The sequence below is a fragment of the Heterodontus francisci genome, chromosome 6 (assembly GCF_036365525.1).
Source record: "Heterodontus francisci isolate sHetFra1 chromosome 6, sHetFra1.hap1, whole genome shotgun sequence".
Taxonomy (NCBI): Eukaryota; Metazoa; Chordata; class Chondrichthyes; order Heterodontiformes; family Heterodontidae; genus Heterodontus; species Heterodontus francisci.
This window is the reverse complement of record NC_090376.1, coordinates 3,219,470-3,245,693: the sequence shown is the minus strand read 5'-3', so window position 1 is coordinate 3,245,693 and position 26,224 is coordinate 3,219,470. Positions and strand designations below refer to the sequence as shown.

The 26,224-nt window shown below is 46.8% G+C and overlaps 1 protein-coding gene across 3 annotated transcripts in view; it reads left to right on the top strand.

Annotated features, from left to right (window-relative positions):
• fhip1b (FHF complex subunit HOOK interacting protein 1B) overlaps positions 1 to 26,224 on the top strand; it is a 106,715-nt gene that overhangs the window by 46,022 nt on the left and 34,469 nt on the right. For 2 of the 3 annotated variants that reach the window (XR_010975178.1, XM_068032984.1), the window contains exons 8-10: positions 2,195 to 3,496; positions 6,042 to 6,220; positions 16,720 to 16,882. Coding sequence is in view for 2 of the 3 variants with exons in the window: in XM_068032984.1 (XP_067889085.1) it covers positions 2,195 to 3,496; positions 6,042 to 6,220; positions 16,720 to 16,882 (1,644 nt within the window). In the remaining variant the exon portion in view is untranslated. Of the gene's footprint in view, positions 1 to 2,194; positions 3,497 to 6,041; positions 6,221 to 16,719; positions 16,883 to 26,224 lie in introns of those variants that run through there. The other variant, XM_068032985.1, reaches the window with a different exon arrangement.

Below are 26,224 nucleotides of genomic sequence, written 5' to 3'. Positions count from 1 at the left end.
CCCTATCACGGATGTTAGCAGAGGTTCTGAGAGGTATTGAGCAAGGATGCCGGAAATGTTATAAGAAATTAAGGAAGAGTTGCATTTCTATAGTGCCTTTCACCACCTCAGGATGTCACAGCAAGATCCCACAAACATCAAAGTGATAGTGACCAGGTACTCTGTTTTTAATGATGTTGGTTGGGGTATAAATATTGGCTGGGACACCGGGGAGAACTCCCCTGCTATTCAAAGTAGGTGGCTGTAGGATCTTTTAAGTCCACCTGAGAGGGCAGATGTGGCCTTGGTTTTATGTCTCATCTGAAAGACGGTACCTCTGACAGTGCAGCACTCCCTCAGTACTGCCCTGACAACAGTGCAGCACTTCCTCAGTACTGCCCCTCTGACAGTGCAGCACTCCCTCAGTACTGACCCTTAGAACAGTACAGCACTCCCTCAGTAGTGCCCTTGCAACAGTGCAGCACTCCCTCAGTACTGCCCTCCGACAGTGCAGCGCTCTCTCAGTACTGCCCTCTGACAGTGCAGCACTCCCTCAGTACTGACCCTTAGAACAGTACAGCACTCCCTCAGTAGTGCCCTTGCAACAGTGCAGCACTCCGTCAGTGATCCTCCGACAATGCGGCACTCCCTCAGTACTGCACTGGAAGTGTCAGCTTTTGTTTTGTGCGCAGTCACTGGAGTGGTACATGATTTCACAGTCCTCTGACTGAAAAGGCGAGAGTGCTACCCAGTGAGCCACAGCTGACTCTGGTCATTTCCAGCAATTAGTTCAGTTTGTGTGATATGGGAAGAAAGTGTGTAGATGGGGTTGAGAGATGTGGGGAGAAGGTGGGTAGGTGGGGAGCAGGTGGGTAGGTGGGGTTGAGGGATATGGTGGGTAGGTTGGATTGAGGGCTATGGGGTGAAGTTGGGTAGGTGAGGTTGAAAGTGGTTGGGGGTTCTGGTGATTTGAGTGGAGCCTACATATCTTGCATTGGATGGTAGGCAGTCAGATGCAGGCATGCAGTTTGCAGATTTCACAATGAAGTTCTGAAGTGTGGGGTTTGATGCCTGAGGTATCTCTGAATCCCACATAATAAGAATTCAAATGATTCTGTGACTATCAGCTATGACCCCAGTGGGAGTGATCCTTCGCTTGGAGAAGTAATGTCCGTTCTCCATCTCATGGCCAACGTGTTAGTGCAGGAATTCAATAGAATGCTCAATTGCACTCCTTTGCTCTGTGCCCTTTTGTTGACCTTATTCTTCGTAGCTCTTTGTTTGGCTGATGCAGAAAGGTGGGTTTATGTTATTAGTTCCATTGCTGTGTGCAGTGGATGAAAAATGGGTGCTTTTTTTATATTTGATCTCAGGATGTGGGTGTCACTGGCTAGACCAGCATTTATTGCCCATCCCTTACTGCCCTTGAGAAGGTGGTGGTGAGCTGCTGCCTTGAACCGCTGCAGTCAATGCGATGCAGATACATCCACAGAACTGTTAGGAATGGAGTTCCAGGGTTCTAACCTACTGACAGCAAATGAATGGCCTATCAGGGTGGTGTGTGACTTGGAGGGGAAATTGCAGGTTGTGGTGTTCGCATGCATCTGCTGCCGTCCTTCTAGGTGGTAGAGGTCATGGGTTTGGAAGGTACTGTCTAAGGAGCCTTGGTGCGTTGCTGCAGTGCATCTTGTAGATGGTACACACTGCTGCCACTGTGTGTCGGTGGTGGAGGGAGTGAATGTTTGTAGATGGGGTGCCAATTAAGCGGGCTGCTTTGTCCTGGATGGTGTCGAGCTTCTTGAGCGTTGTTGGAGCTGCACCCATCCAGGTAAATGGAGAGTATTTCATCACACTCCTGACCTGTAGATGGTGGACAGGCTTTGGGGAGTCAGGAGGTGATAGTGGAGATTTAAGCTTGCTCAGCAGTCCATCCAGCAAATCTGCGGCTGCAGGTGGGACTCACCTTCCTGGTGAAACCCAGATCACAAGAAGGAATTTTTAAAAAAAGGTTGTAAAGTGCTTCTGGAGATCCTAAGGTTGTGAAAGGTGCTATTGAATTGTGAGTTGCTCTTTCTTTTCCCTCGACTGATTTTACATTTATTGTCATACTCTCCCTGTGTTGCCAGGTGTGGGAAGCGCTGGGAAAGCCGGATGTTTAGAAGGTGCTGTGTGTTTACTGACTTTGTGCGCTCACTATCTTCCTGTGTGTCTGCAGCTCACGGGAGTCCGAGTGTCGACACCTCGTCTGTTACAGCTGCAGTACCCAAGCCCTCGACCCCCGCCCGCATCGCACTATTTATGAGGCAGCAGAGCACGGGTTCCGAGGTGGGCAACCCACCTCGATCACCAGGAGCAGGGATGACAGATTCACCCGCCTGCAGCCCTGCCCACAGCAGGTGGGAGGATGTCTCTGAGCTGGACTCTAACTACCTGGACTACCTGCAAGACGCTCGCCGTCACATTGACCGCTGCGTCAGGGCCTGCGGGAAGTGGTCAGCACCATATGACGGGCAGGAGCCAGATCCTCGCAACGTCTCACCTGTTCCGTTTGATGTCAACACCATTAATCCGCACATGGATCATTTCAGTGCGGAGCAGCCGGGGGAGAGTCTCCACGGTCAAAGTCGAGCCCGGCTCAAACCAGACATCCCCGCCAAGAATGATGGGCTGGAAAACGGCGACTGGGACGTGAAATACAACAAACGCAACATCATTATCACTCCCCAGAGCAAGAAACGTGGCCTGCAGAGAGAGGCAAGGCCAGTTAACCCTGGACAGCAGCTCTCCACCTCCTCCTCTTCTAAGCACAACAACCGGGGTGGCAGTGAGCCTTGGACAGGCAAAGACCAGTCTGACGATAAGAAGTACAGCAGCTCATTGCTGAACGGGTCTCGCGAGAAGAACGCGGGTGGGAAGCTGCCCGGAGCTTTGGAACGCAGTGAGAACTGCCTGATGGTCAAAAAGGTGCGGAGGGACATGCACCAGGGAAACTGCCCGAGGATGGAGGAGCGAGTGACCGGGGACTGGAAAGGAACACCAACGCCAGGAGAGGCTCAGGGGACTTTGGGAAATGAGGCCTGCCGACTCCAGGTATCAGCTGCAGTGGAAGAAACGCAGGAACGCAGAGCAATGCCTGAGGGTAATCCTGATAGTGCCTCTGTCAGTCGTCAGCCCATGGCTGGCTCCAAGTCCATTGACACTCTGATAGACGAGCTGCTGGACCGGGCACCAGCAGAGGCCAATGGGAAGGGGCTCAACATGGAGAAGTTCACGGAGGAGCTGCAGGAGATGGAGGCTAGGATGGGAGGCTGGGGTCACACGGAGGAGAGGGCAGAAGGTGGAGGGGACCTGCGGTCTGAGGAGGATGAGGAGGAAGACGAGGAGAATGAGGGCCCCTCCTTGCATCACGACGACGACTGGCCAGCAGCCTGTGGGAGTCGGGTTTTAGCGAGACCTGAGCTTCAGATAATGGTCAGCCCTGAGCGACCCGGGCCAGCACAGTGTCAGCCTTTCACAGGTAGGAGCACAATGGCCAAAAGGCTAAATTAAACACTGCTTTGGCCTCAGCTGGAGTATTGTGTCCAATTCTGGGCCTGCATTTTAGGAAGGGTATTGAGGCCTTGGAGAGGGTGTGGAGCAGATTTACTAGAATGGTTGACTTCAGTTACATGGAGAGACCGCAGAAGCTGGGATTGTTTTCCTTCAAGCAGAGAAGGTTAATGGGAGATTTGTTCTTGAAGTGTTTTGAAAGAGCAAGGAGGCGAAACTGATTCCACTGGCAGGAGGGTCAGTAAGCAGAGAGCACAGATAGCAGATAATTGACAAAGAACCAATGCGGAGATGAGTAGAATTCTTTTTCATGCAGTGAGTTGTTGTGATCTGGAATTGCTGCCTTAAAGGGCGGTGGAAGCAGATTCAACAATAACTGGATACAGAGCTATGGAGAAAGATCAGGCCAGTGGGACTAGTTTCAAAGAGCCAGTACAGGCATGATGGGCAGAATGACCTCCTTTTGAGCTGTACGATTCTAGGAACTGTCCGGGCATTGCTGCAGTGGATCAGTGAGGAAGAGAGAGACGATTTCCAGACAATTAGAAATCTGTTGATCTCAGTCTCCAGCTATCCCTCAGTATCCACACCTTTTTGGAAGAGAGAGTTCCAGATTTCAACTCCCCTTTTTGTGAAGAAGTGCTTCCTGACATCACCCATGAACGGCCTGGCTCTAATTTTAAGATTATGCCTTTTGTTCTGGACTCGCCTCCCGAACGGAGGAAATTGTCCCTCTCTATCTACCTTATCGAACCCCTTCATTATTTTTAACCTCTCAAGCGGCTTTCTGCTCATCCCCGCACTGTCTAACTGTACCAACAGCCTAACATTCCTGCAGGAATTCCCCCTGAGCACTCTGAGTGTGAGAGTTCTGCTGCCACCCTGGTGTCCAGGCTCTGGCCCAGTCACTGTTCCCACTGACCCACTGCAGCAATGCCTGGACAGTACCTAGAATCTTGCAGCACAGAAGGAGGTCATTTGGCCCATTGTACCAGTGTCGGCTCTTTGAAAGAGTTATCCAATTAGTCCCACTCCCCTGCCCTATCCCCATAGCTCTGCAAATTTATCCCCTTCAAGTGTTTACCGATTTCCCCTTTTGAAAGTTATTATTGAATCTGCTTCCACAGCCCTTTCTGGCAGCACCTTCCAGATCACAACAACTCACTGTGTAAAGAACATTCTCTTCATCTCCCCCACTGGTTGTTTTGTCAATTATTTTAAATCTGTGCCCTCTGGTTACCGACCCTCTGGCCGGAAACAGGTATCTCCCTTATTGCTCCATCGAAACACTTTAAGAACATATCTTTCAAATCTCACCTTAACATTCTTTGCTTTAAGGACAACAATCCCAGCTCTCCAGTCTCCCCATACTGTGTATTTCCAGTATTTTCTGTTTTTATTTCCAATTTCCGGCATCCGCAGCATTTTGCTTTTGCATCGAGAGCTTTTTGTTGTCTCAGGGTATTGAGAGATTTGGAGCAAAGACAGAGTTAAGATGCAAATCAACCATGATCTAATAGAATGATAGAACAGGTTCGAGGGGCTGAATGGCATCCTCCTGTTCCTTTTCCAGTTTCTATGTTAAACTGCCCACAGCGCACAATTACCAAGGAGGTGATTGTTGTAGTAAACATGCACACTGCCAGGGGAAGTCTGGAAACCTTGGTTATATCTCGTTACAGAACTACATCATCATGATATTAACTTAAACTACGCCCCTGACAAGGTGTAGTTACCCCCCAGGTCTGTGCACATCAGTACATTCCCGCCAAATCGGTCAGTGCACCTTTTGATGTGAAAGATTCACTTGTGTGTGACCAGATCAAATAAAAGCACAAGGTCAGTTACTTATTCCAGTCCATGCACTCCTCTCACAGTCTAACTCTCTCTGTCTCTCACTTTCTATTTATCTGTCTGTCTGTCTTTCCCTGTTTAAGTCCTGATTTTGTGTGAGTTGATTCGTTACAGATGTCTCACTCATTCACTTACCTCACTTTCTCATTTTCTCTCTCGTCTCACTCTTTGTCTCTGTATGTCTCTTTCAGTCTCTGCTATGAGTTGTTTCAAGTATTTCTCACATGGGCCTCTGTCTCCCTTTGCACCCCCTGCTCCCGTTCCCCCTTCTGAGAGTTCCTTATATCAGGCTGTGATTTCTGAGGAGTTACATCTCATGTATTGATTGCATTGCCTTTCTGTCTGTACCGTATTCATCTGTCTCTCTCCCTCCCTCTGGCTCTTTCTCTGTTGTAGTTCTTTGTCTTTCTGTCTCTTTTTTTGTTTCTCTTATTCTGTCAGTCTCTCTCTCTGTTTTTGTCCCTCTCTGTGGCAAATGAATCTGTGCTTTCTGAGATGTTGATCACTGTCTCTCACTTTTCATCTCTGTTTCTCTCTAACTCTCTGTCTCCCTCTCTCTTGGACTCTCTGATTTTCTCTCTCTTTCTCTCTCTCTGACTCTGTGGTGAGTTAGTCTGTGCTCTCTCAGATGTTGACGACCCTCTGTCTCTCCCCTCCAGGTTCGTTTATCGCTGTTCTGTTTGCCAAGCTGGAAAATATGTTACAGAACTCGCTCTACGTCAATTTCTTACTAACTGGGATTATTGCGCAGCTAGCTTGTTACCCCCAACCCCTCCTCCGCTCCTTCCTGCTCAACACCAACATGGTATTCCAACCCAGTGTCAAGTCTCTCATCCAGGTACGATCCCACTACACTGAGCACTGATTTATAAAGCTACCACAAAACCTGCCAATTAACACACCTGTTAGCCGAGAGTATTGGATCCAAGGCGTGACATGGTGGATTTAAATGTAATTCAAATGTATATAAGGGTTTGATTAGATAATTGTCGAGAAGATGTTTCCAATTTTGAGGGAGACCAAAAACGAGGGGCTTTAAATATAAGATAGTCACAAATAAATCCAATAGGGAATTCAGGTGAAAGTTCTTTACCCAGAGAATGGTGAGAATGTGAAACTCATTACTACAGGGAGTAGTTGAGGTGAATAGTATCGATACATTTAAGGGGAAGCTGGATAAACACATGAGGGAGAAAAGAATAGGAGGATATGGTGATAGGATGAGATGAAGAGGAGTGGAAGGAAGCTCGAGAGGAGCATTAACTCCAGCATGGAGCAGTTGGGCCGAATGGCCTTTTTCTGTGCTGCATATTCCATGTAATACCACTTGAGATAAGACAGATGGTTTGAACGTTCTCCCTGTCTACTGACTCTGGGACCCGTTGTGTTATGAGTTTGTCAATCTCACTCCAGTTCATTTTAGGAAGACTCCTACAGCCTATGGATCCAGGGGTACACAGGATGAAACGTTGTGCAGATACCCCCAAACTAAATGTCAACATCGATCCCAGCCAACTCATCCCCTTGCCTTCCTCTCATTCTCTGTGTGTTGTGATCACTGTGATTATACCAGAGTCTCTGACCCTCACCCTGTGTTATTAAGCACCGTTGATAAAGCGTCATTCATAAATGTGACAGAATTGGAAGACAAAGATGTGCAAAGGGAGCAAGATAATGATGACACATCCCCTCTTCCAGCTAATCCCTCAAATTTTTTTTATTCTTTCATGGGATGTGGGCGTTACTGGCAAGGCCAGCATTTGTTGCCCATCCCTAATTGCCAATGACAACTGAGTGTCTTGCTGGGCCATTTCAGAGGGCAGTTAAGAGTCAACCACATTGTTGTGGATCTGGAGTCACATGTAGGCCAAACCAGGTAAGGACGGCAGATTTCCAGCCCTTAAGGACACCAGTGAACCAGATGGGTTTTTACAACAATCGATGATAGTTTCATGACAGCGTTACTGAGACTACATTCAATTCCAGATTTTTAACAAAATAATTCAATTATTAATTAAATTTTAAATTTCACCAGTTGCCGTGGTGGGATTTGAACCCATGTCCCCAGGGCACTAGCCTAGACCTTTGTTTTTTATTAGTTCATGGGATGTGGGCGTCACTGGCTAGGCCAGCATTTATTGCCCATCCCTAATTGCCCTTGAGAAGGTGGTGGTGAGCTGCCTTCTTGAACCGCTGTAGTCCATATGGGGTAGGTACACCTACAGTGCTGTTAGGAAGGGTGTTCCAGGATTTTGACCCAGTGACAGTAAAGGAACAGCGATATAGTTCCAAGTCAGGATGGTGTGTGACTTGGAGGGGACCTTGCAGGTGATGGTGTTCCCATGCATCTGCTACCCTAGTCCCTCTAGGTGGTAGAGGTCACGGGTTTGGAAGGTGCTGTCTAAGGAGCCTTGGTATGTTGCTGGAGTGCATCTTGTAGATGGTACACACTGCTGCCACTGTGTGTCGGTGGTGGAGGGAGTGAATGTTTGTGGATGGGGTGCCAATCAAGCGGGCTGCTTTGTTCTGGATGGTGTCGAGCGTCTTAAGTGTTGTTAGAGCTGTACCCATCCAGGCAAGTGGAGAGTATTCCATCACACTCCTGACTTGTGTCTTGTAGATGGTGGACAGGCTTTGGGGAGTCAGGAGGTGAGTTACTCGCCGCAGGATTCCTAGCCGCTGACCTGCTCTTGTAGCCACGGCATTTATATGGCTACTCAAGTTCAGTTCCTGGTCAATGGTAACTCCCGTGATGTTGATAGTGGGGGATTCAGCGATGGTAATGCCGTTGAATGTCAAGGGGAGATGGTTAGATTCTTTTTTGTTGGAGATGGTCATTGCCTGGCACTTATGTGGCGCGATTGTTACTTGCTACTTACCAGCCCAAGCCTGGATATTGTCCAGGTCGTGCTGCATTTCTACACTGACTGCTACAGTATCTGAGGAGTCGTGAATGGTGCTGAACATTGTGCAATCATCAGCGAACATCCCCATTTCTGACCTTATGATTAAAGGAAGGTCATTGATGATGCAGCTGAAGATGGTTGGGCCTCGGACATTACCCTAAGGAACTCCTGCAGTGATGTCCTGGAGCTGGAATGATTGACCTCCAATAAGCATCTTCCTTTGCACTAGGTAAGACTAACTCCACCCCTTGAGTTCAGCTCTTTTGTCCATGTTTGAACAAAGGCTGTAATGAGGTCAGGAGCTGAGTGGCCCTGGCAGAACCCAGACTGAGCGTGGATGAGCAGGTTATTGCTAAGCAAGTGCCGTTTGATGGCACTGTTGATGACACCTTCCATCACTTTACTGATGATTGAGAGTAGGCTGATGGGGCGGTAATTGGCAGGGTTGGGTTTGTCCTACATTTTGTGTACAAGACATACCTGGGCAATTTTCCACATTGCTGGGTAGATGCCAGTGTTGTAGCTGTACTGGAACAGCTTGGCGAGGGGTGCGGCACGTTCTGGAATACAAGTGTTCAGTACTATTGCCGGAATATTGTCAGGGTCCATAGTCTTTGCAGAATCCACTGCCTTCATCCGTTCTATGATATCCCATGGAGTGAATCGCATTGGCTGAAGTCTGCCATCTGTGATGCTGGGGACTTCAGGAGGAGGCCGAGTTGGATCGTCCAGTCGGCACTTCTGGATGAAGATGGGCGCAAATGCTTCAGCCTTATCTTTTGCACTGATGTGCTGGGCTCCCTCATCATTGTGGATTGGAATATTTGTGGAGCCGCCACCTTCTGTCAGTTATTTAATTGTCCATCACCATTCATGATTGGATGTACCAGGACTGCAGAGCTTAGATCTGATCCGTTGGTTATGGGATCGCTTAGCTCTGTCTATCGTATGTTGCTGACACTGTTTGGCATGCATGTCATCCTGGCTTGTAGCTTCACCAGGTTGACACCTCATTTTGAGATATGCCTGGTGCTGCTTCTGGCATGTCCTCCTGCATTCTTCATTCAACCAGGGTTGATCCCCTAGCCTTATGGTAATGGTAGAGTGGGGGGGATATGCCGGGCCATGAGGTTACAGATTGTGTTTGAATACAATTCTGCTGCTGCTGATGGCCCACAGTGCCTCATGGATGCCCAGTTTTGCATTGCTAGATCTGTTTGAAATCTATCCCATTTGGCACGGTGGTAGTGCCACACAACACGATGGATGGTATCCTCAATGTGAAGACGGGACTTTGTCTCCACAAGGACTGTGCAGTGGTCACTCTTACCAGTACTGTCATGGACAGTATCTACGACAGGTAGATTGATGAGGACGAGGTCAAGTATGTCTTTCTCTCTTGTTGGTTCCCTCACCACCAGCCGCAGACCCAGTCTAGCAGTTGTGTCCTTTAGAACTCAGCCAGCTCAAGTCAGTAGTGGTGTCCTGTTCCGCCCGCAGGACAGACTCAGTAGAGGTGGTGTCATAGCGGTATACAGTGGGGACTGAGTTGCCCTGGGAGTCCTCAACATCGACTCCAGACCCCATGAAGTCTCATGGCATCAGGTCAAACATGGGCAAAGAAACTTCCTGCTGATTACCACCTACCGCTCCCCGTCAGCTGATGAATCCGTACTCCTCCATGTTGAACAGTACTTGGAGGAAGGATGGTGATGGCGGTGTCTCGGACATTATCTGTAAGGACAAGTCCCCAGGTCCAGATGGGATCTATCCCAGGTTACTGTGGGAAGCGAGAGAGGAAATAGCTGGGGCCTTAACAGATATCTTTGCAGCATCCTTAAACACGGGTGAGGTCCCGGAGGACTGGAGAATTGCTAATGTTGTCCCCTTGTTTAAGAAGGGTAGCAGGGATAATCCAGGTAATTATAGACCGGTGAGCCTGACGTCAGTGGTAGGGAAGCTGCTGGAGAAGTTACTGAGGGATAGGATCTATTCCCATTTGGAAGAAAATGGGCTTATCAGTGATAGGCAACATGGTTTTGTGCAGGGAAGGTCATGTCTTACCAACTTAATAGAATTCTTTGAGGAAGTGACAAAGTTGATTGATGAGGGAAGGGCTGTAGATGTCATATACATGGACTTCAGTAAGGCGTTTGATAAGGTTCCCCATGGTAGGCTGATGGAGAAAGTGAAGGCGCATGGGGTCCAAGGTGTACTAGCTAGATGGATAAAGAACTGGCTGGGCAACAGGAGACAGAGAGTAGCAGTGGAAGGGAGTTTCTCAAAATGGAGACGTGCGACCAGTGGTGTTCCACAGGGATCCGTGCTGGGACCACTGTTGTTTGTGATATACATAAATGATTTGGAGGAAAGTATAGGTGGTCTGATTAGCAAGTTTGCAGACGACACTAAGGTTGGTGGAGTAGCAGATAGTGAAGGGGACTGTCAGAGAATACAGCAGAATATAGATAGACTGGAGAGTTGGGCAGAGAAATGGCAGATGGAGTTCAATCAGGGCAAATGCGAGGTGATGCATTTTGGAAGATCCAATTCAAGAGTGAACTATACAGTAAATGGAAAAGTCCTGGGGAAAATTGATGTACAGAGAGATTTGGGTGTTCAGGTCCATTGTTCCCTGAAGGTGGCAACGCAGGTCAATAGAGTGGTCAAGAAGGCATACGGCATGCTTTCCTTCATCGGATGGGGTATTGAGTACAAGAGTTGGCAGGTCATGTTACAGTTGTATAGGACTTTGGTTCGGCCACATTTGGAATACTGCGTGCAGTTCTGGTCGCCACATTACCAAAAGGATGTGGATGCTTTGGAGAGGGTGCAGAGGAGGTTCACCAGGATGTTGCCTGGTATGGAGGGCGCTAGCTATGAAGAGAGGTTGAGTAGATTAGGATTATTTTCATTAGAAAGACGGAGGTTGAGGGGGGACCTGATTGAGGTGTACAAAATCATGAGAGGTATAGACAGGTTGGATAGCAAGAAGCTTTTTCCCAGAGTGGGGGATTCAATTACTGGGGGACACGAGTTCAAAGTGAAAGGGGAAAAGTTTAGGGGGGATATGCATGGAAAGTTCTTTCCGCAGAGGGTGGTGGGTGCCTGGAACGCGTTGCCAGCGGAGGTGGTAGACGCGGGCACGATAGCGTCTTTTAAGATGTATCTAGACAGATACATGAATGGGCAGGGAGCAAAGAGATACAGACCCTTAGAAAATAGGCGTCATGTTTAGATAGAGGATCTGGATCAGCGCAGGCTTGGAGGGCCGAAGGGCCTGTTCCTGTGCTGTAATTTTCTTTGTTCTTTGTATGATTCTATGAGTATGTCTATGTGAGGCTGTTGTTTGACTAGTCTATGGAACAGCTCTCCCAACTTTGACACAGCCCCCAGATGTTAGTAAGGAGGACTTTGCAGTGTCGACAGGGCTGGATTTGGCATTGTCGTTTCCAGCACATAGATCGATGCCGAGTGGTCCATCCAGTTTCATTCCTTAATGACTTCGTAGTGGTCTGATACAATTGAAGTGTCTTGCTAGGCCATTTCAGAGGGCAGTTAAGAGTCAACCACTTTGCTGTGGGTCTGGAGTCACATGTAGGCCAGACTGGGTAAGGACGGCAGATTTCCTTCCCTAAAGGACATTAGTGAATCAGATGGGTTTTTTATGACAATCGACAATGATTTCATGGTCATCGTCCGACTGGCTTTTTAGTTCCAGATTTTTAAAAATTGAATTTAAATTCCACCAGTTGCTGTGGTGGGATTCGAAGCAGGACATTAGCCTGGGCCTCTGCATTATTAGGTCAGTAACATTAACATTCTGCCACCAACTCCACTTGATTCAACTGAAGCTCTTAAACCAGCACAAGAAACCACAGTTAAACCATGCACCATCAGGAAGAGGCAGGGAAGCAGATTCTCACCTCACACGGTGCAGTGTGATGCACTAGATTGAGTTCCACTCCTAATGGTAAAACATTAGGTCGGGTGTGGGGGAGGGGACCGGAGGAGTAGTGAAGGATTCCATTTAATGTGGAGTTTGGGTATATATAATGCCAAGTTTTAAGAACAGATTGAATACTTTGTGTCCTTTTGCTCCATTCAATTTGCCAATCAGCCACTCCATCTAAGGGTGAAAGGTCAGAGAATGGACCCACACAGTGTCCGAAGACAGATTGCCAAAATTACATGTGTAACTAGTGTCACTGCAGGGAACACAGAAAGCGGAGCGGGAGGTGAGGGTAATTATATTTACTCAGCCCCTCACTCTATCTCATGTTCCGAAGTTTCACATACAACAAGTTATGTGGAGGAGCACTGATTTGTAGCAACTACTTTCGACACAGCGAGATCCCATCAAGAGCAAGAAGTTCAATAAGCAGTTAGGTTTTTTTTTTTAAAGTGCATTTGGTTAAAGATAGTATTTCCTAACCTCAGAACATTCAAAGTACTTTACAGCCAATGAAGTACCTTCACAGAACATTGACCAAGACAGCAGCCAAACTTTCTACTGCTTGTTGAGTAATGCCACAGAGTCCTTTACAGACAAGGCCCCAGTTTAACATCTCATCCAAATCATGGCACCTCCGACAGTGCAACACTCCCTCAGTACTGACCCTCCGACAATACAGCGCTCGCTCAGTACTGCCCTTCCGACAGTGTAGCGCTCCCTCCCTCGGTACTGCACTGGGTGTGTCGGTCTCCATTACGTTCACTAATCTCTGGAGTGTGATTTTTTTTAAATTTCTTAGTGGGATGTGGGCATCACTGGCGAGGCCAGCATTTATTGCCCATCTCTAATTTCCCTTGAGAAGGTGGTGGTGTGCTGCCTTCTTGAACTGCTTCACTTCATGTGGTGTAGGTGCACCCACAGCGTTGGTCGGCAGGGAGAACCAGGATCTTGACCCAGTGAAGGATATAGTTCCAAGTCAGGATGGTGTGTTACTTGGGAGGGGAACTTGCAGGTGGTGGTGTTCCCATGCATTTGCTGCCCTTGTCCTTCTAGATGGTAGAGGTCGCAGGTTTGGAAAAAGCTGTCTAAGGAGCCTTGGTGAGTTGCTACAGTGCATCTTGTAGATGGTACACACTGCTGCCACTGCGTCGGTGGTGGAGGGAGTGAATGTTTGTAGATGGGGTGCCAATCAAGCGGGCTGCTTTGTCCTGGATGGTTTCGAGCTTCTTGAGTGTTGTTGGAGTAGCACCCATCCAGGCAAGTGGAGAGTATTCCATCACACTCCAGACTTGTGCCTTGTAGATGGTGGGCAGAGTTTGGGGAGTCAGGAGGTGAGTTACTCACTGCAGGATTCCTAGCCTCTGACCTGCTCTTGTAGCCACGGTATTTATATGGCTACTCCAGTGCAGTTTCTGGTCAATGGTAACCCCCATGATGTTGATAGTGGGGGATTCAGCGATGTTAATGCCATTGAATGTCATGGGGAGATGGTTAGATTCTCTCTTGTTGGAGATGGTCATTGCCTGGCACTTATGTGGTGTGAATGTTACTTGTCACTTATCAGCCCAAGCCTGGATATTGTCCAGGTCTTGCTGCATTTCTACATGGACTGCTTCCGTATCTGAGGAGTCGCGAATGGTGCTGAACATTGTGCAATCATCAGCGAACACCCCTACTTCTGACCTTATGATTGAAGGAAGGTCATTGATGAAGCAGCTGAAGATGGTTGGGCCTAGGACACTACCCTGAGGAACTCCTGCAGTGAGCTCCTGGGGCTGAGATGATTGACCTCCAACAACTACAACCATCTTCCTTTGTGCTAGGTATGACTCCAACCAGTGGAGAGTTTTTCCCCGATTCCCATCGACTCCAGTTTTGCTAGGGCTCTTTGATACCATCTTCGGTCAAATGCTGCCTTGATGTCAAGGGCAGTCACTGTCACCTCACCCCTTGAGTTCAGCTCTTTTGTCCATGTTTGAACCAAGGCTGTAATGAGGTCAGGAGCTGAGCGGCCCTGACGGAACCCAAACTGAGCGTCACTGAGCAGGTTATTGCTGAGCAAGTGCTGCTTGATAGCACTGTCAATGACTCCTTCCATCACTTTACTGATGATTGAGAGTAGACTGATGGGGTGGTAATTGGCCGGGTTGGACTTGTCCTACATTTTGTGTACAGGTTGGCTAGGGCCAGGGCTAGTTCTGGAACACAAGTGTTCAGTACTATTGCTGGAATATTGTCAGGGCCCATAGCCTTTGCAGTATCCAGTGCCTTCAGCCGTTGCTTCATATCATGTGGAGTGAATCAAATTGGCTGAAGACTGGCATCTGTGATGCTGGGGACTTCAGGAGGAGGCCGAGATGGATCATCAACTCGGCACTTCTGGCTGGCGATTGTTGCAAATGCTTCAGCCTTATCTTTTGCACTGATGTGCTGGGCTCCCCCATCATTGAGGATAGGGATACTTGTGGAGCCACCTCCTCCTGTCAGTTGTTTTATTGTCCACCACCATTCACGATTGGATGTGGCAGGATGCAGAGCTTAGATCTGACCCTTTGATTGTGGGATCACTTAGCTCTGTCTATCGCTTGCTGCTTCCACTGTTTGGCACGCAAGTAGTCCTGGGTTGTAGCTTCACCAGGTTGACATCTCATTTTGAGATTTGCCTGGTACTGCTCCTGGCATGCCGTCCTGCACTCTTCATTGAACCAGATTGGTTCCCCGCCTTGATGGTAATATTAGGGTGGGGATATGCCAGGCCATGAGGTTACAGATTGTGGTTGAATATAATTCTGCTGCTGATGGCCCACAGCGCCTCATGGATGCCCAGTTTTGAATTGCTCGATCTGTTTAAAACCTATCCCATTTAGCACAGTGGTAGTGCCACATAACACGATGGTGGGTATCCTGAATGTGAAGATGGAACTTTTATTTATTTATTTAGAGATACAGCACTGAAACAGGCCCTTCGGCCCACCGAGTCTGTGCCGACCAACAACCACCCATTTATACTAACCCTACAGTAATCCCATATTCCCTACCACCTACCTACACTAGGGGCAATTTACAATGGCCAATTTACCTATCACCTGCAAGTCTTTGGCTGTGGGAGAAAACCGGAGCACCCGGCGAAAACCCAAGCGGTCACAGGGAGAACTTGCAAACTCCACACAGGCAGTACCCAGAATTGAACCCGGGTCCCTGGAGCTATGAGGCTGCGGTGCTAACCACTTTGTCTCCACAAGGACTGAGCAGTTGTCAGTCCTACCAGTACTGTCATCGATAAATGCATCTGCGACAGGACAAGGTCAAGTAAGTTTTTCTTTCTTGTTGGTTCCCTCACCACCTGTTGCAGCTTTGTCCTTCAGGACTCGGTCAGTAGTGGTGCTACCGATGGACATTGAAGTCCCCCACCCAGAGTACGTTTTGTGCCCTTGCTATCTTCAGTACTACTTCAAATTGGTGTTCAACATGGAGAAGCACTGATTCATCAACGAGAGGGGTTGGTAGGTGGTAATCAGCAAGAGGTTTCCTTGCTTGACCTGATGCCATGGCACTTCATGGGGTCCGGAGTCTATGTTGAGGACTTCCCACGGCCATTTCCTCCTACTGTGCCACCACCTCTGCTGGTTATGTCCTGTCCCGCTGGCAGGGATGATGATGGTGGTGTCTGGGACATTGTGAGGTATGATTCAGTGCGCATGACAATGTCAGGCTGTTGCTTGACTTGTCTGTGGGACAGCTGTCCCAATTTTGGTACAAATTCCCAGATGTTAGTAAGGAGAACTGGGTAGGGTCATTTGCAGTGCTTAGGCCAATGCCGGTTGGTCCGTCCGGTTTCGTTCCTTTTATTAGACTTTATAGGTAGGCCATTTCCGTGGGCATTTACGAGTCAACCACATTGCAGTGAGTCTGTAGTCACATGTCGGCCAGACCCAGGTCAGGACAGCAGATTTCCTCTCCTAAAGGACGTCAGTGAACATTGGGTTTTTACAACAGTCGACAATGGTCACCATTAGACTAGCTTTTTTTATTCCAGACATATGAATTGAATTCACATTTCACCATCTGCCATGGTGGGATTTGAACTCCTGTCCCAGAGTATTAGCCTGGATCTCTGGATTACTAGTCCAGTGACATTACCATTATGCCATCGCCTCCCCATAATTCAAACCCACAACATTCTGACTCTGAGGTAAGAGTGTTACTCACTGAATCAAAGCCGACACAAAGTTGGTATCGTAGGATAATTATCAAGATTGCTAAACCTGGCCGTTATTATACCCCTTGTCTATCCCACGGGCTCTGAGGCCAGTAGTAGCCCTGTCCCAATTGCTGACGGAGCGCAGACTGGGGGTCAGTACTGGGATCCCTGCAGTTTCCCACGCTGGGCATCACTCGACTTGCCATACCCACAAACTGCTGTTTGATTGTTTGAAGTCTTTGCTGTGATGCGACCTTTGCCCCTTCACCCCTCAGGTCCTTGGGTCAGTGAAGAGCAAGATTGAAATGTTTGCTGCCACTCAGGAAGAATTTCCAATGATGCTCTACAAAGCCAGGAAATATTTAATCGCCAGAGGGAAACTTGATTGGTTGGAATCTCCCAACTCAGTGCCTCCGCTGCGACGCTCCGAGAATTTAGGTAAACCTCTCTCCTTACTCTTCACCTTGCTTCCTTTCCAGTTCCTCGAGTCATAGGGCCATCCATGGCAGGATCAGGAAGGGCAGGATTACATGCCATTGGTTAGCACTCTTCAAAACACTTAAATGACTGCATCATTCATTCCTGTTCAGAGTGCATGTATTTCCCTTCAGTGTAACCCAATCCTAAACAACCTTCTTCATGTATCCCTATCCCAGACCTTCTTGTTCATTGTATCCCTATCCCAGATCTTGCTGTTCACGGACACCTATCCCAGATTTTCCGATTCACCGAATCTGAATTTTAGTCTGTCTTGTTCAGCATATCTTCATCCTGGACGTTGATGTTCTGTAATTCACTATCTCGGATCTCAGTTTTAAGTATATCCCATTCCTGGATCCGAGTGTGTTTAATCGGTGCGTGTGTTTAATCGGTGAGTGTGCAGGTGTGTTTAATTGGTGAGTGTGTTTAATTGGTGAGTGTGCAGGTGTGTTTAATTGGTGAGTGTGCAGGTGTGTTTAATTGGTGAGTGTGCAGGTGTGTTTAATTGGTGAGTGTGTTTAATTGGTGAGTGTGTTTAATTGGTGAGTGTGTTTAATTGGTGAGTGTGTTTAATTGGTGAGTGTGTTTAATCGGTGAGTGTGCAGGTGTGTTTAATCGGTGAGTTTGTTGAATCGGTGAGTGTGCTTAATCGTGCAGGTGTATTTAATCAGTGAGTGTGCAGGTGTGTTTAATCGGTGAGTGTGTTTAATCAGTGAGTGTGCAGGTGTGTTTAATCGGTGACTGTGTTTAATCAGTGAGTGTGCAGGTGTGTTTAATCGGTGACTGTGTTTAATCAGTGAGTGTGCAGGTGTGTTTAATCGGTGAGTGTGCAGGTGTGTTTAATCGGTGAGTGTGTTTAATCAGTGAGTGGGCAGGTGTGTTTGATCGGTGACTGTGTTTAATCAGTGAGTGTGCAGGTGTGTTTAATCGGTGAGTGTGTTTAATCAGTGAGTGTGCAGGTGTGTTTAATCGGTGAGTGTGTTTAATCAGTGAGTGGGCAGGTGTGTTTGATCGATGACCGTGTTTAATCGGTATCCGTGTTTAATCGGTGAGTGTGTTTAATCAGTGTGTGTTTAATCGGTGAGTGTGCAGTTGGGTTTAATCGGTGAGTGTGTTTAATCAGTGAGTGTGCAGGTGTGTTGAATCGGTGACTGTGTTTAATCAGTGAGTGTGCAGGTGTGTTTAATCGGTGACTGTGTGTAATCAGTGAGTGTGCAGGTGTGTTTAATCGGTGAGTGTGTTTAATCAGTGAGTGTGCAGGTGTGTTTAATCGGTGACTGTGTTTAATCAGTGAGTGTGCAGGTGTGTTTAATCGGTGACTGTGTTTAATCAGTGAGTGTGCAGGTGTGTTTAATCGGTGAGTGTGTTTAATCAGTGAGTGGGCAGGTGTGTTTGATCGATGACCGTGTTTAATCGGTATCCGTGTTTAATCGGTGAGTGTGTTTAATCAGTGTGTGTTTAATCGGTGAGTGTGCAGTTGGGTTTAATCGGTGAGTGTGTTTAATCAGTGCGTGTGCAGGTGTGTTGAATCGGTGACTGTGTTTAATCAGTGAGTGTGCAGGTGTGTTTAATCGGTGAGTGTGTTTAATCAGTGAGTGTGCAGGTGTGTTTAATCGGTGAGTGTGTTTAATCGGTGAGTGTTTAATCGGTGTATGTGCAGGTGTGTTTAGGTGAGTGTGTTTAATCGGTGTGTGTACAGGTGTGTTTAATCGGTGAGTGTGTTTGATCGGTGAGTGTGCAGGTGTGTTTAATCGGTGAGTGTGTTTAATCAGTGAGTGTGCGAGTGTGTTTAATTGGTGAGAGTGCAGGCGTGTTTAATCAGTGTGTGTTGAATCGGTGAGTGTGCTGGTGTGTTGAATCGGTGAGTGTGTTGAATCGGTGAGTGTGTTGAATCGGTGAGTGTGTTGAATCGGTGAGTGTGTTGAATCGGTGAGTGTGTTGAATCGGTGAGTGTGTTGAATCGGTGAGTGTGTTGAATCGGTGAGTGTGTTGAATCGGTGAGTGTGTTGAATCGGTGAGTGTGTTGAATCGGTGAGTGTGTTGAATCGGTGAGTGTGTTTAATCAGTGAGTGTGCAGGTGTGTTTAATTGGTGAGTGTTTAATCGGTGTGTGTGCCGGTGTGTTTAATTAGTGAGTGTGCAGGTGTGTTTAATTAGTGAGTGTGCAGGTGTGTTTAATCGGTGAGTGTGTTTAATTAGTGAGTGTGCAGGTGTTTTTAATTGGTGAGTGTGTTTAATTTGTGAGTGTGCAGGTGAGTTTAATCGGTGAGAGTGTTTAATCAGTGAGTGTGCAAGTGTGTTTAATCGGTGAGTGTGCAGGTGGGTTTAATCAGTGAGTGTGCTTAATCACAGTGTGCAGGTGTGTTTAATGGATGAGTGTGTTTAATTGGTGACGGTGCAGGTGTGTTTAATTGGTGAGTGTGCAATTATGTTTAATCAGTGAGTGTGCTGGTGTGTTTAATCGGTGAGTGTCTTTAATCAGTGAGTGTGCAGGTGTGTTTAATCGGTGAGTGTGTTTAATTAGTGAGTGTGCAGGAATTTTTAATTGGTGAGAGTGTTTAATCGGTGAATGTGCAGGTGTGTTTAATCGGTGAGTGTGCAAGTGCGTTTAATCGGTGAGTGTGCAGGTGTGTTTAATCAGTGAGTGTGTTTAATCGGTCGCTGTGTTTAATCGGTGAGTGTGTTTAATCAGTGAGTGTGTTTAATCAGTGAGTGTGTTTAATCAGTGAGTGTGCAGGTGTGGTTAATCGGTGAGTGTGTTTAATGGGTGAGTGTGCAGGTGTGTTTCATCAGTGAGTGTGTTTAATCAGTGAGTGGGCAGGTGTGTTTAATCGGTGACCGTGTTTAATCGGTGACCGTGTTTAATCGGTGACCGTGTTTAATCGGTGAGTGTGCAGGTGTGTTTAATCGGTGAGTGTGTTTAATTGGTGACGGTGCAGGTGTGTTTAATTGGTGAGTGTGCAGGTGTGTTTAATTGGTGAGTGTGCAGGTGTGTTTAATCGTTGAGTGTGCTGGTGTGTTTTATCGCTGAATGTGTTTAATTGGTGAGTGTGCAATTGTGTTTAATCAGTGAGTGTGCTGGTGTGTTTAATCGGTGAGTGTCTTTAATCAGTGAGTGTGCAGGTGTGTTTAATCGGTGAGTGTCTTTAATCAGTGAGTGTGCAGGTGTGTTTAATCGGTGAGTGTGTTTAATCGGTGAGTGTGCAGGTGTGTTTAATCGGTGAGTGTGTTTAATCAGTGAGTGTGCAGGTGTGTTTAATCAGTGAGTGTGCAGGTGTGTTTAATCAGTGAGTGTGCAGGTGTGTTTAATCAGTGAGTGTGCAGGTGTGTTTAATCGGTGAGTGTGTTTAATCAGTGAGTGGGCAGGTGTGTTTAATCAGTGAGTGTGCAGGTGTGTTTAATCGGTGAGTGTGCAGGTGTGTTTAATCGGTGAGTGTGTTTAATCAGTGAGTGGGCAGGTGTGTTTAATCGGTGAGTGTGCAGGTGTGTTTAATCAGTGAGTGTGCAGGTGTGTTTATTCGGTGAGTGTGCAGGTGTGTTTAATCAGTGAGTGTGCAGGTGTGTTTAATCGGTGAGTGTGTTTAATCAGTGAGTGGGCAGGTGTGTTTAATCAGTGAGTGTGCAGGTGTGTTTAATCGGTGAGTGTGCAGGTGTGTTTAATCGGTGAGTGTGTTTAATCAGTGAGTGGGCAGGTGTGTTTAATCGGTGAGTGTGCAGGTGTGTTTAATCAGTGAGTGGGCAGGTGTGTTTAATCAGTGAGTGTGCAGGTGTGTTTAATCAGTGAGTGGGCAGGTGTGTTTAATCGGTGACCGTCCTTAGTCGGTGTGTGTTTAATTGGTGAGTGTGCAGGTGTGTTTAATCGGTGAGTGTGTTTAATTGGTGAGTGTGCAGGTGTGTTTAATTGGTGAGTGTGCAGGTGTGTTTAATGGTTGAGTGTGCTGGTGTGTTTTATCGGTGAATGTGTTTAATTGGTGAGTGTGCAATTGTGTTTAATCAGTGAGTGTGCTGGTGTGTTTAATCGGTGAGTGTCTTTAATCGGTGAGTGTGCAGGTGTGTTTAATCGGTGAGTGTGCAGGTGTGTTTAATCGGTGAGTGTGCAGGTGTGTTTAATCGGTGAGTGTTTTTAATCGGTGAATGTGCAGGTGTGTTTGATCAGTCAGTGTGTTTAATCGCTGTGTGTGCAGGTGTGTTTAGTTAGTGAGTGTGCAGGTGTGTTTAATCGGTGAGTGTGCTGGTGTGTTTAATCGGACAGTGTGTTTAATCGGTGAGTGTGCAAGTGTGTTGAATCGGTGAGTGTGCAGGTGTGTTTAATCGATGAGTGTGCAGGTGTGTTTAATCGGTGAGTGTGCAGGTGTGTTTAATCGGTGAGTGTGCAGGTGTGTTTAATCGGTGAGTGTGCAGTTGTGTTTCATCAGTAAGTGTGCAAGTGAGTTTCATTGGTCACTGTGTTTAATCGGTGAGTGTGCAGGTGTGTTTAATCGATGAGTGTGCAGGTGTGTTTAATCGGTGAGTGTGCAGGTGTGTTTAATCGGTGAGTGTGCTGGTGTGTTTAATCGGTGAGTGTGTTTAATTGGTGAGTGTGCAGTTGTGTTTCATCAGTAAGTGTGCAAGTGAGTTTCATTGGTCACTGTGTTTAATCGGTGAGTGTGCAGGTGTGTTTAAGCGGTGAGTGTGCAGGTTTGTTTAATCGGTGAGTGTGTTTAATCGGTGAGTGTGCAGGATTTGTTCACTCGGTGAGTGTGCAGGTGTGTTTTATCGGTGAGTGTGCAGGTGTGTTTTATCGGTGAGTGTGCAGGTGTGTTTAATCGGTGAGTGTGCCGGTGTGTTTAATCGGTGAGTGTGCAGGTGTGTTCAATCGGTGAGTGTGCAGGTGTGTTTAACAGGTGAGTGTGCAGGTGTGTTTAATCGGTGAGTGTGTTTAATCGGTGAGTGTGCAGGTGTGTTTTATCGGTGAGTGTGTTTTATCCGTGAGTGTGCCGGTGTGTTTAATCGGTGAGTGTATTTAAGCGGTGAGTGTGCAGGTGTGTTTAATCAGTGAGTGTGCTTAATTAGTGAGTGTGCAGGTGTGTTTAATTAGTGAGTGTGCAGGTGTGTTTAATTAGTGAGTGTGCAGGTGTGTTTAATTAGTGTGTGCAGGTGTGTTTAATCAGTGAGTGTACAGGTGTGTTTAATCGGTGAGTGTGTTTAATTAGTGAGTGTGCAGGTGTTTTTAATTGGTGAAAGTGTTTAATCGGTGAATGTGCAGGTGTGTTTAATCGGTCAGTGTGTTTAATCGGTGAGTGTGCAAGTGCGTTTAATCGGTGAGTGTGCAAGTGCGTTTAATCGGTGAGTGTGTTTAATCGGTGAGTGTGCAGGTGTGGTGAATTGGTGAGTGTGTTTAATGGGTGAGTGTGCAGGTGTGTTTAATCGGTGAGTGTGTTTAATCAGTGAGTGTGCAGGTGTGTTTAATCGGTGAGTGTGTTTAATCGGTGAGTGTGCAGGTGTGTTTAATCGGTGAGTGTGTTTAATCGGTGAGTGTGCAGGTGTGTTTAATCGGTGAGTGTGTTTAATCAGTGAGTGTGCAGGTGTGTTTAATCGGTGAGTGTGTTTAATCAGTGAGTGGGCAGGTGTGTTTAATCGATGACCGTGTTTAATCGGTATCCGTGTTTAATCGGTGAGTGTGTTTAATCAGTGTGTGTTTAATCGGTGAGTGTGCAGTTGGGTTTAATCGGTGAGTGTGTTTAATCAGTGAGTGTGCAGGTGTGTTAAATCAGTGAGTGTGTTTAATCGGTGAGTGTGTTTAATCAGTGAGTGTGCAGGTGTGTTAAATCAGTGAGTGTGTTTAATCGGTGAGTGTGTTGAATCAGTGAGTGTGCAGGTGTGTTTAATCGGTGAGTGTGCAGGTGTGTTTAATCGGTGAGTGTGCAGGTGTGTTTAATCGGTGAGTGTGTTTAATCTGTGTTTTTAATCGGTGAGTGTGTTTAATCGGTGAGTGTGCAGGTGTGTTTAATCGGTGAGTGTGTTTAATCAGTGAGTGTGCAGGTGTGTTTAATCGGTGAGTGTGTTTAATCAGTGAGTGGGCAGGTGTGTTTAATCGATGACCGTGTTTAATCGGTATCCGTGTTTAATCGGTGAGTGTGTTTAATCAGTGTGTGTTTAATCGGTGAGTGTGCAGTTGGGTTTAATCGGTGAGTGTGTTTAATCAGTGAGTGTGCAGGTGTGTTATATCAGTGAGTGTGTTTAATCGGTGAGTGTGTTTAATCAGTGAGTGTGCAGGTGTGTTAAATCAGTGAGTGTGTTTAATCAGTGAGTGTGCAGGTGTGTTTAATCGGTGAGTGTGCAGGTGTGTTTAATCGGTGAGTGTACAGGTGTGTTTAATCGGTGAGTGTGCAGGTGTGTTTAATCGGTGAGTGTGTTTAATCAGTGAGTGTGCAGGTGTGTTTAATCGGTGAGTGTGCAGGTGTGTTTAATCGGTGAGTGTACAGGTGTGTTTAATCGGTGAGTGTGCAGGTGTGTTTAATCAGTGAGTGTGTTGAATCGGTGAGTGTGTTGAATCAGTGAGTGTGCAGGTGTGTTTAATCAGTGTGTGTTTAATCGGTGAGTGTGCAGGTGTGTTTAATCGGTGAGTGTACAGTTGTGTTTAATCGGTGAGTGTGTTTAAAAGGTGAGTGTGCCGGTGTGTTTAATCGGTGAGTGTGCCGGTGTGTTTAATCGGTGAGTGTGCCGGTGTGTTTAATCGGTGAGTGTGCAGGTGTGTTTAATCGGTGAGTGTGTTTAATTGGTGAGTGTGCAGGTGTGTTTAATCGGTGAGTGTGTTTAATTGGTGACGGTGTAGGTGTGTTTAATTGGTGAGTGTGCAGGTGTGTTTAATCGTTGAGTGTGCTGGTGTGTTTTATCGGTGAATGTGTTTGATTGGTGAGTGTGCTGGTGTGTTTAATCGGTGAGTGTGTTTAATTAGTGAGTGTGCAGGTGTTTTTAATTGGTGAGTGTGTTTAATCGGTGAGTGTGCAGTTGGGTTTAATCGGTGAGTGTGTTTAATTAGTGAGTGTGCAGGTGTTTTTAATTGGTGAGTGTGTTTAATCGGTGAGTGTGCAGTTGGGTTTAATCGGTGAGTGTGTTTAATTGGTGACTGTGTTTAATCAGTGAGTGTGCAGGTGTGTTTAATCGGTGAGTGTGTTGAATCAGTGAGTGTGCAGGTGTGTTTAATCGGTGAGTGTGCAGGTGGGTTTAATCGGTGAGTGTGGAAGTGTGTTTAATCGGTGAGTGTGTTTAATCAGGGAGTGTGCAGGTGTGTTTAATCGGTGAGTTTGAAGGTGTGTTTAATTGGTGTGTGTTTAATGAGTGAGTGTGCTGGTGTGTTTAATCGGTGAGTGTGTGGAAGCGGTGAGTGTGCAGGTGTGTTTAATCGGTGAGTGGGCAGGTGTGTTTAATCGATGAGTGTGCAGGTGTGTTTAATCGGTGAGTGTGCAGGTGGGTTTAATCGGTGAGTGTGGAAGTGTGTTTAATCGGTGAGTGTGTTTAATCAGGGAGTGTGCAGGTGTGTTTAATCGGTGAGTTTGAAGGTGTGTTTAATTGGTGTGTGTTTAATGAGTGAGTGTGCTGGTGTGTTTAATCGGTGAGTGTGTGGAAGCGGTGAGTGTGCAGGTGTGTTTAATCGGTGAGTGGGCAGGTGTGTTTAATCGATGAGTGTGCAGGTGTGTTTAATCGGTGAGTGTGTTGAATCAGTGAGTGTGCAGGTGTGTTTAATCGGTGAGTGTGCAGGTGGGTTTAATCGGTGAGTGTGGAAGTGTGTTTAATCAGGGAGTGTGCAGGTGTGTTTAATCGGTGAGTTTGAAGGTGTGTTTAATTGGTGTGTGTTTAATGAGTGAGTGTGCTGGTGTGTTTAATCGGTGAGTGTGTGGAAGCGGTGAGTGTGCAGGTGTGTTTAATCGGTGAGTGGGCAGGTGTGTTTAATCAGTGAGTGTGCAGGTGTGTTTAATCGATGAGTGTGCAGGTGTGTTTAATCAGTGAGTGTGCAGGTGTGTTTAATCAGTGAGTGTGCAGGTGTGTTTAATTGGTGAGTGTGCAGGTGTGTTTAATCGTTGAGTGTGCTGGTGTGTTTTATCGGTGAATGTGCAGGTGTGTTTAATCAGTGAGTGTGCAATTGTGTTTAATCGGTGAGTGTCTTTAATCAGTGAGTGTGCAGGTGTGTTTAATCGGTGAGTGTGTTTAATCGGTGAATGTGCAGGTGTGTTTGATCAGTCTGTGTTTAATCGCTGTGTGTGCAGGTGTGTTTAGTTAGTGAGTGTGCAGGTGTGTTTAATCGGTGAGTGTGCAGGTGTGTTTAATCGGACAGTGTGTTTAATCGGTGAGTGTACAGGTGTGTTTAATCGGTGAGTGTTTTTAATCGGTGAATGTGCAGGTGTGTTTGATCAGTCTGTGTTTAATCGCTGTGTGTGCAGGTGTGTTTAGTTAGTGAGTGTGCAGGTGTGTTTAATCAGTGAGTGTACAGGTGTGTTTAATCGGTGAGTGTTTTTAATCGGTGAATGTGCAGGTGTGTTTGATCAGTCTGTGTTTAATCGCTGTGTGTGCAGGTGTGTTTAGTTAGTGAGTGTGCAGGTGTGTTTAATCAGTGAGTGTACAGGTGTGTTTAATCGGTGAGTGTTTTTAATCGGTGAATGTGCAGGTGTGTTTGATCAGTCTGTGTTTAATCGCTGTGTGTGCAGGTGTGTTTAGTTAGTGAGTGTGCAGGTGTGTTTAATCGGTGAGTGTGCAGGTGTGTTTAATCGGACAGTGTGTTTAATCGGTGAGTGTGCAGGTGTGTTTAATCGATGAGTGTGCAGGTGTGTTTAATCGGTGAGTGTGCAGGTGTGTTTAATCGGTGAGTGTGCAGGTGTGTTTAATCGGTGAGTGTGCAGGTGTGTTTAATCGGTGAGTGTGCTGGTGTGTTTAATCGGTGAGTGTGTTTAATTGGTGAGTGTGCAGTTGTGTTTCATCAGTAAGTGTGCAAGTGAGTTTCATTGGTCACTGTGTTTAATCGGTGAGTGTGCAGGTGTGTTTAATCGATGAGTGTGCAGGTGTGTTTAATCGGTGAGTGTGCAGGTGTGTTTAATCGGTGAGTGTGCTGGTGTGTTTAATCGGTGAGTGTGTTTAATTGGTGAGTGTGCAGTTGTGTTTCATCAGTAAGTGTGCAAGTGAGTTTCATTGGTCACTGTGTTTAATCGGTGAGTGTGCAGGTGTGTTTAAGCGGTGAGTGTGCAGGTGTGTTTAAGCGGTGAGTGTGCAGGTGTGTTTAAGCGGTGAGTGTGCAGGTTTGTTTAATCGGTGAGTGTGTTTAATCGGT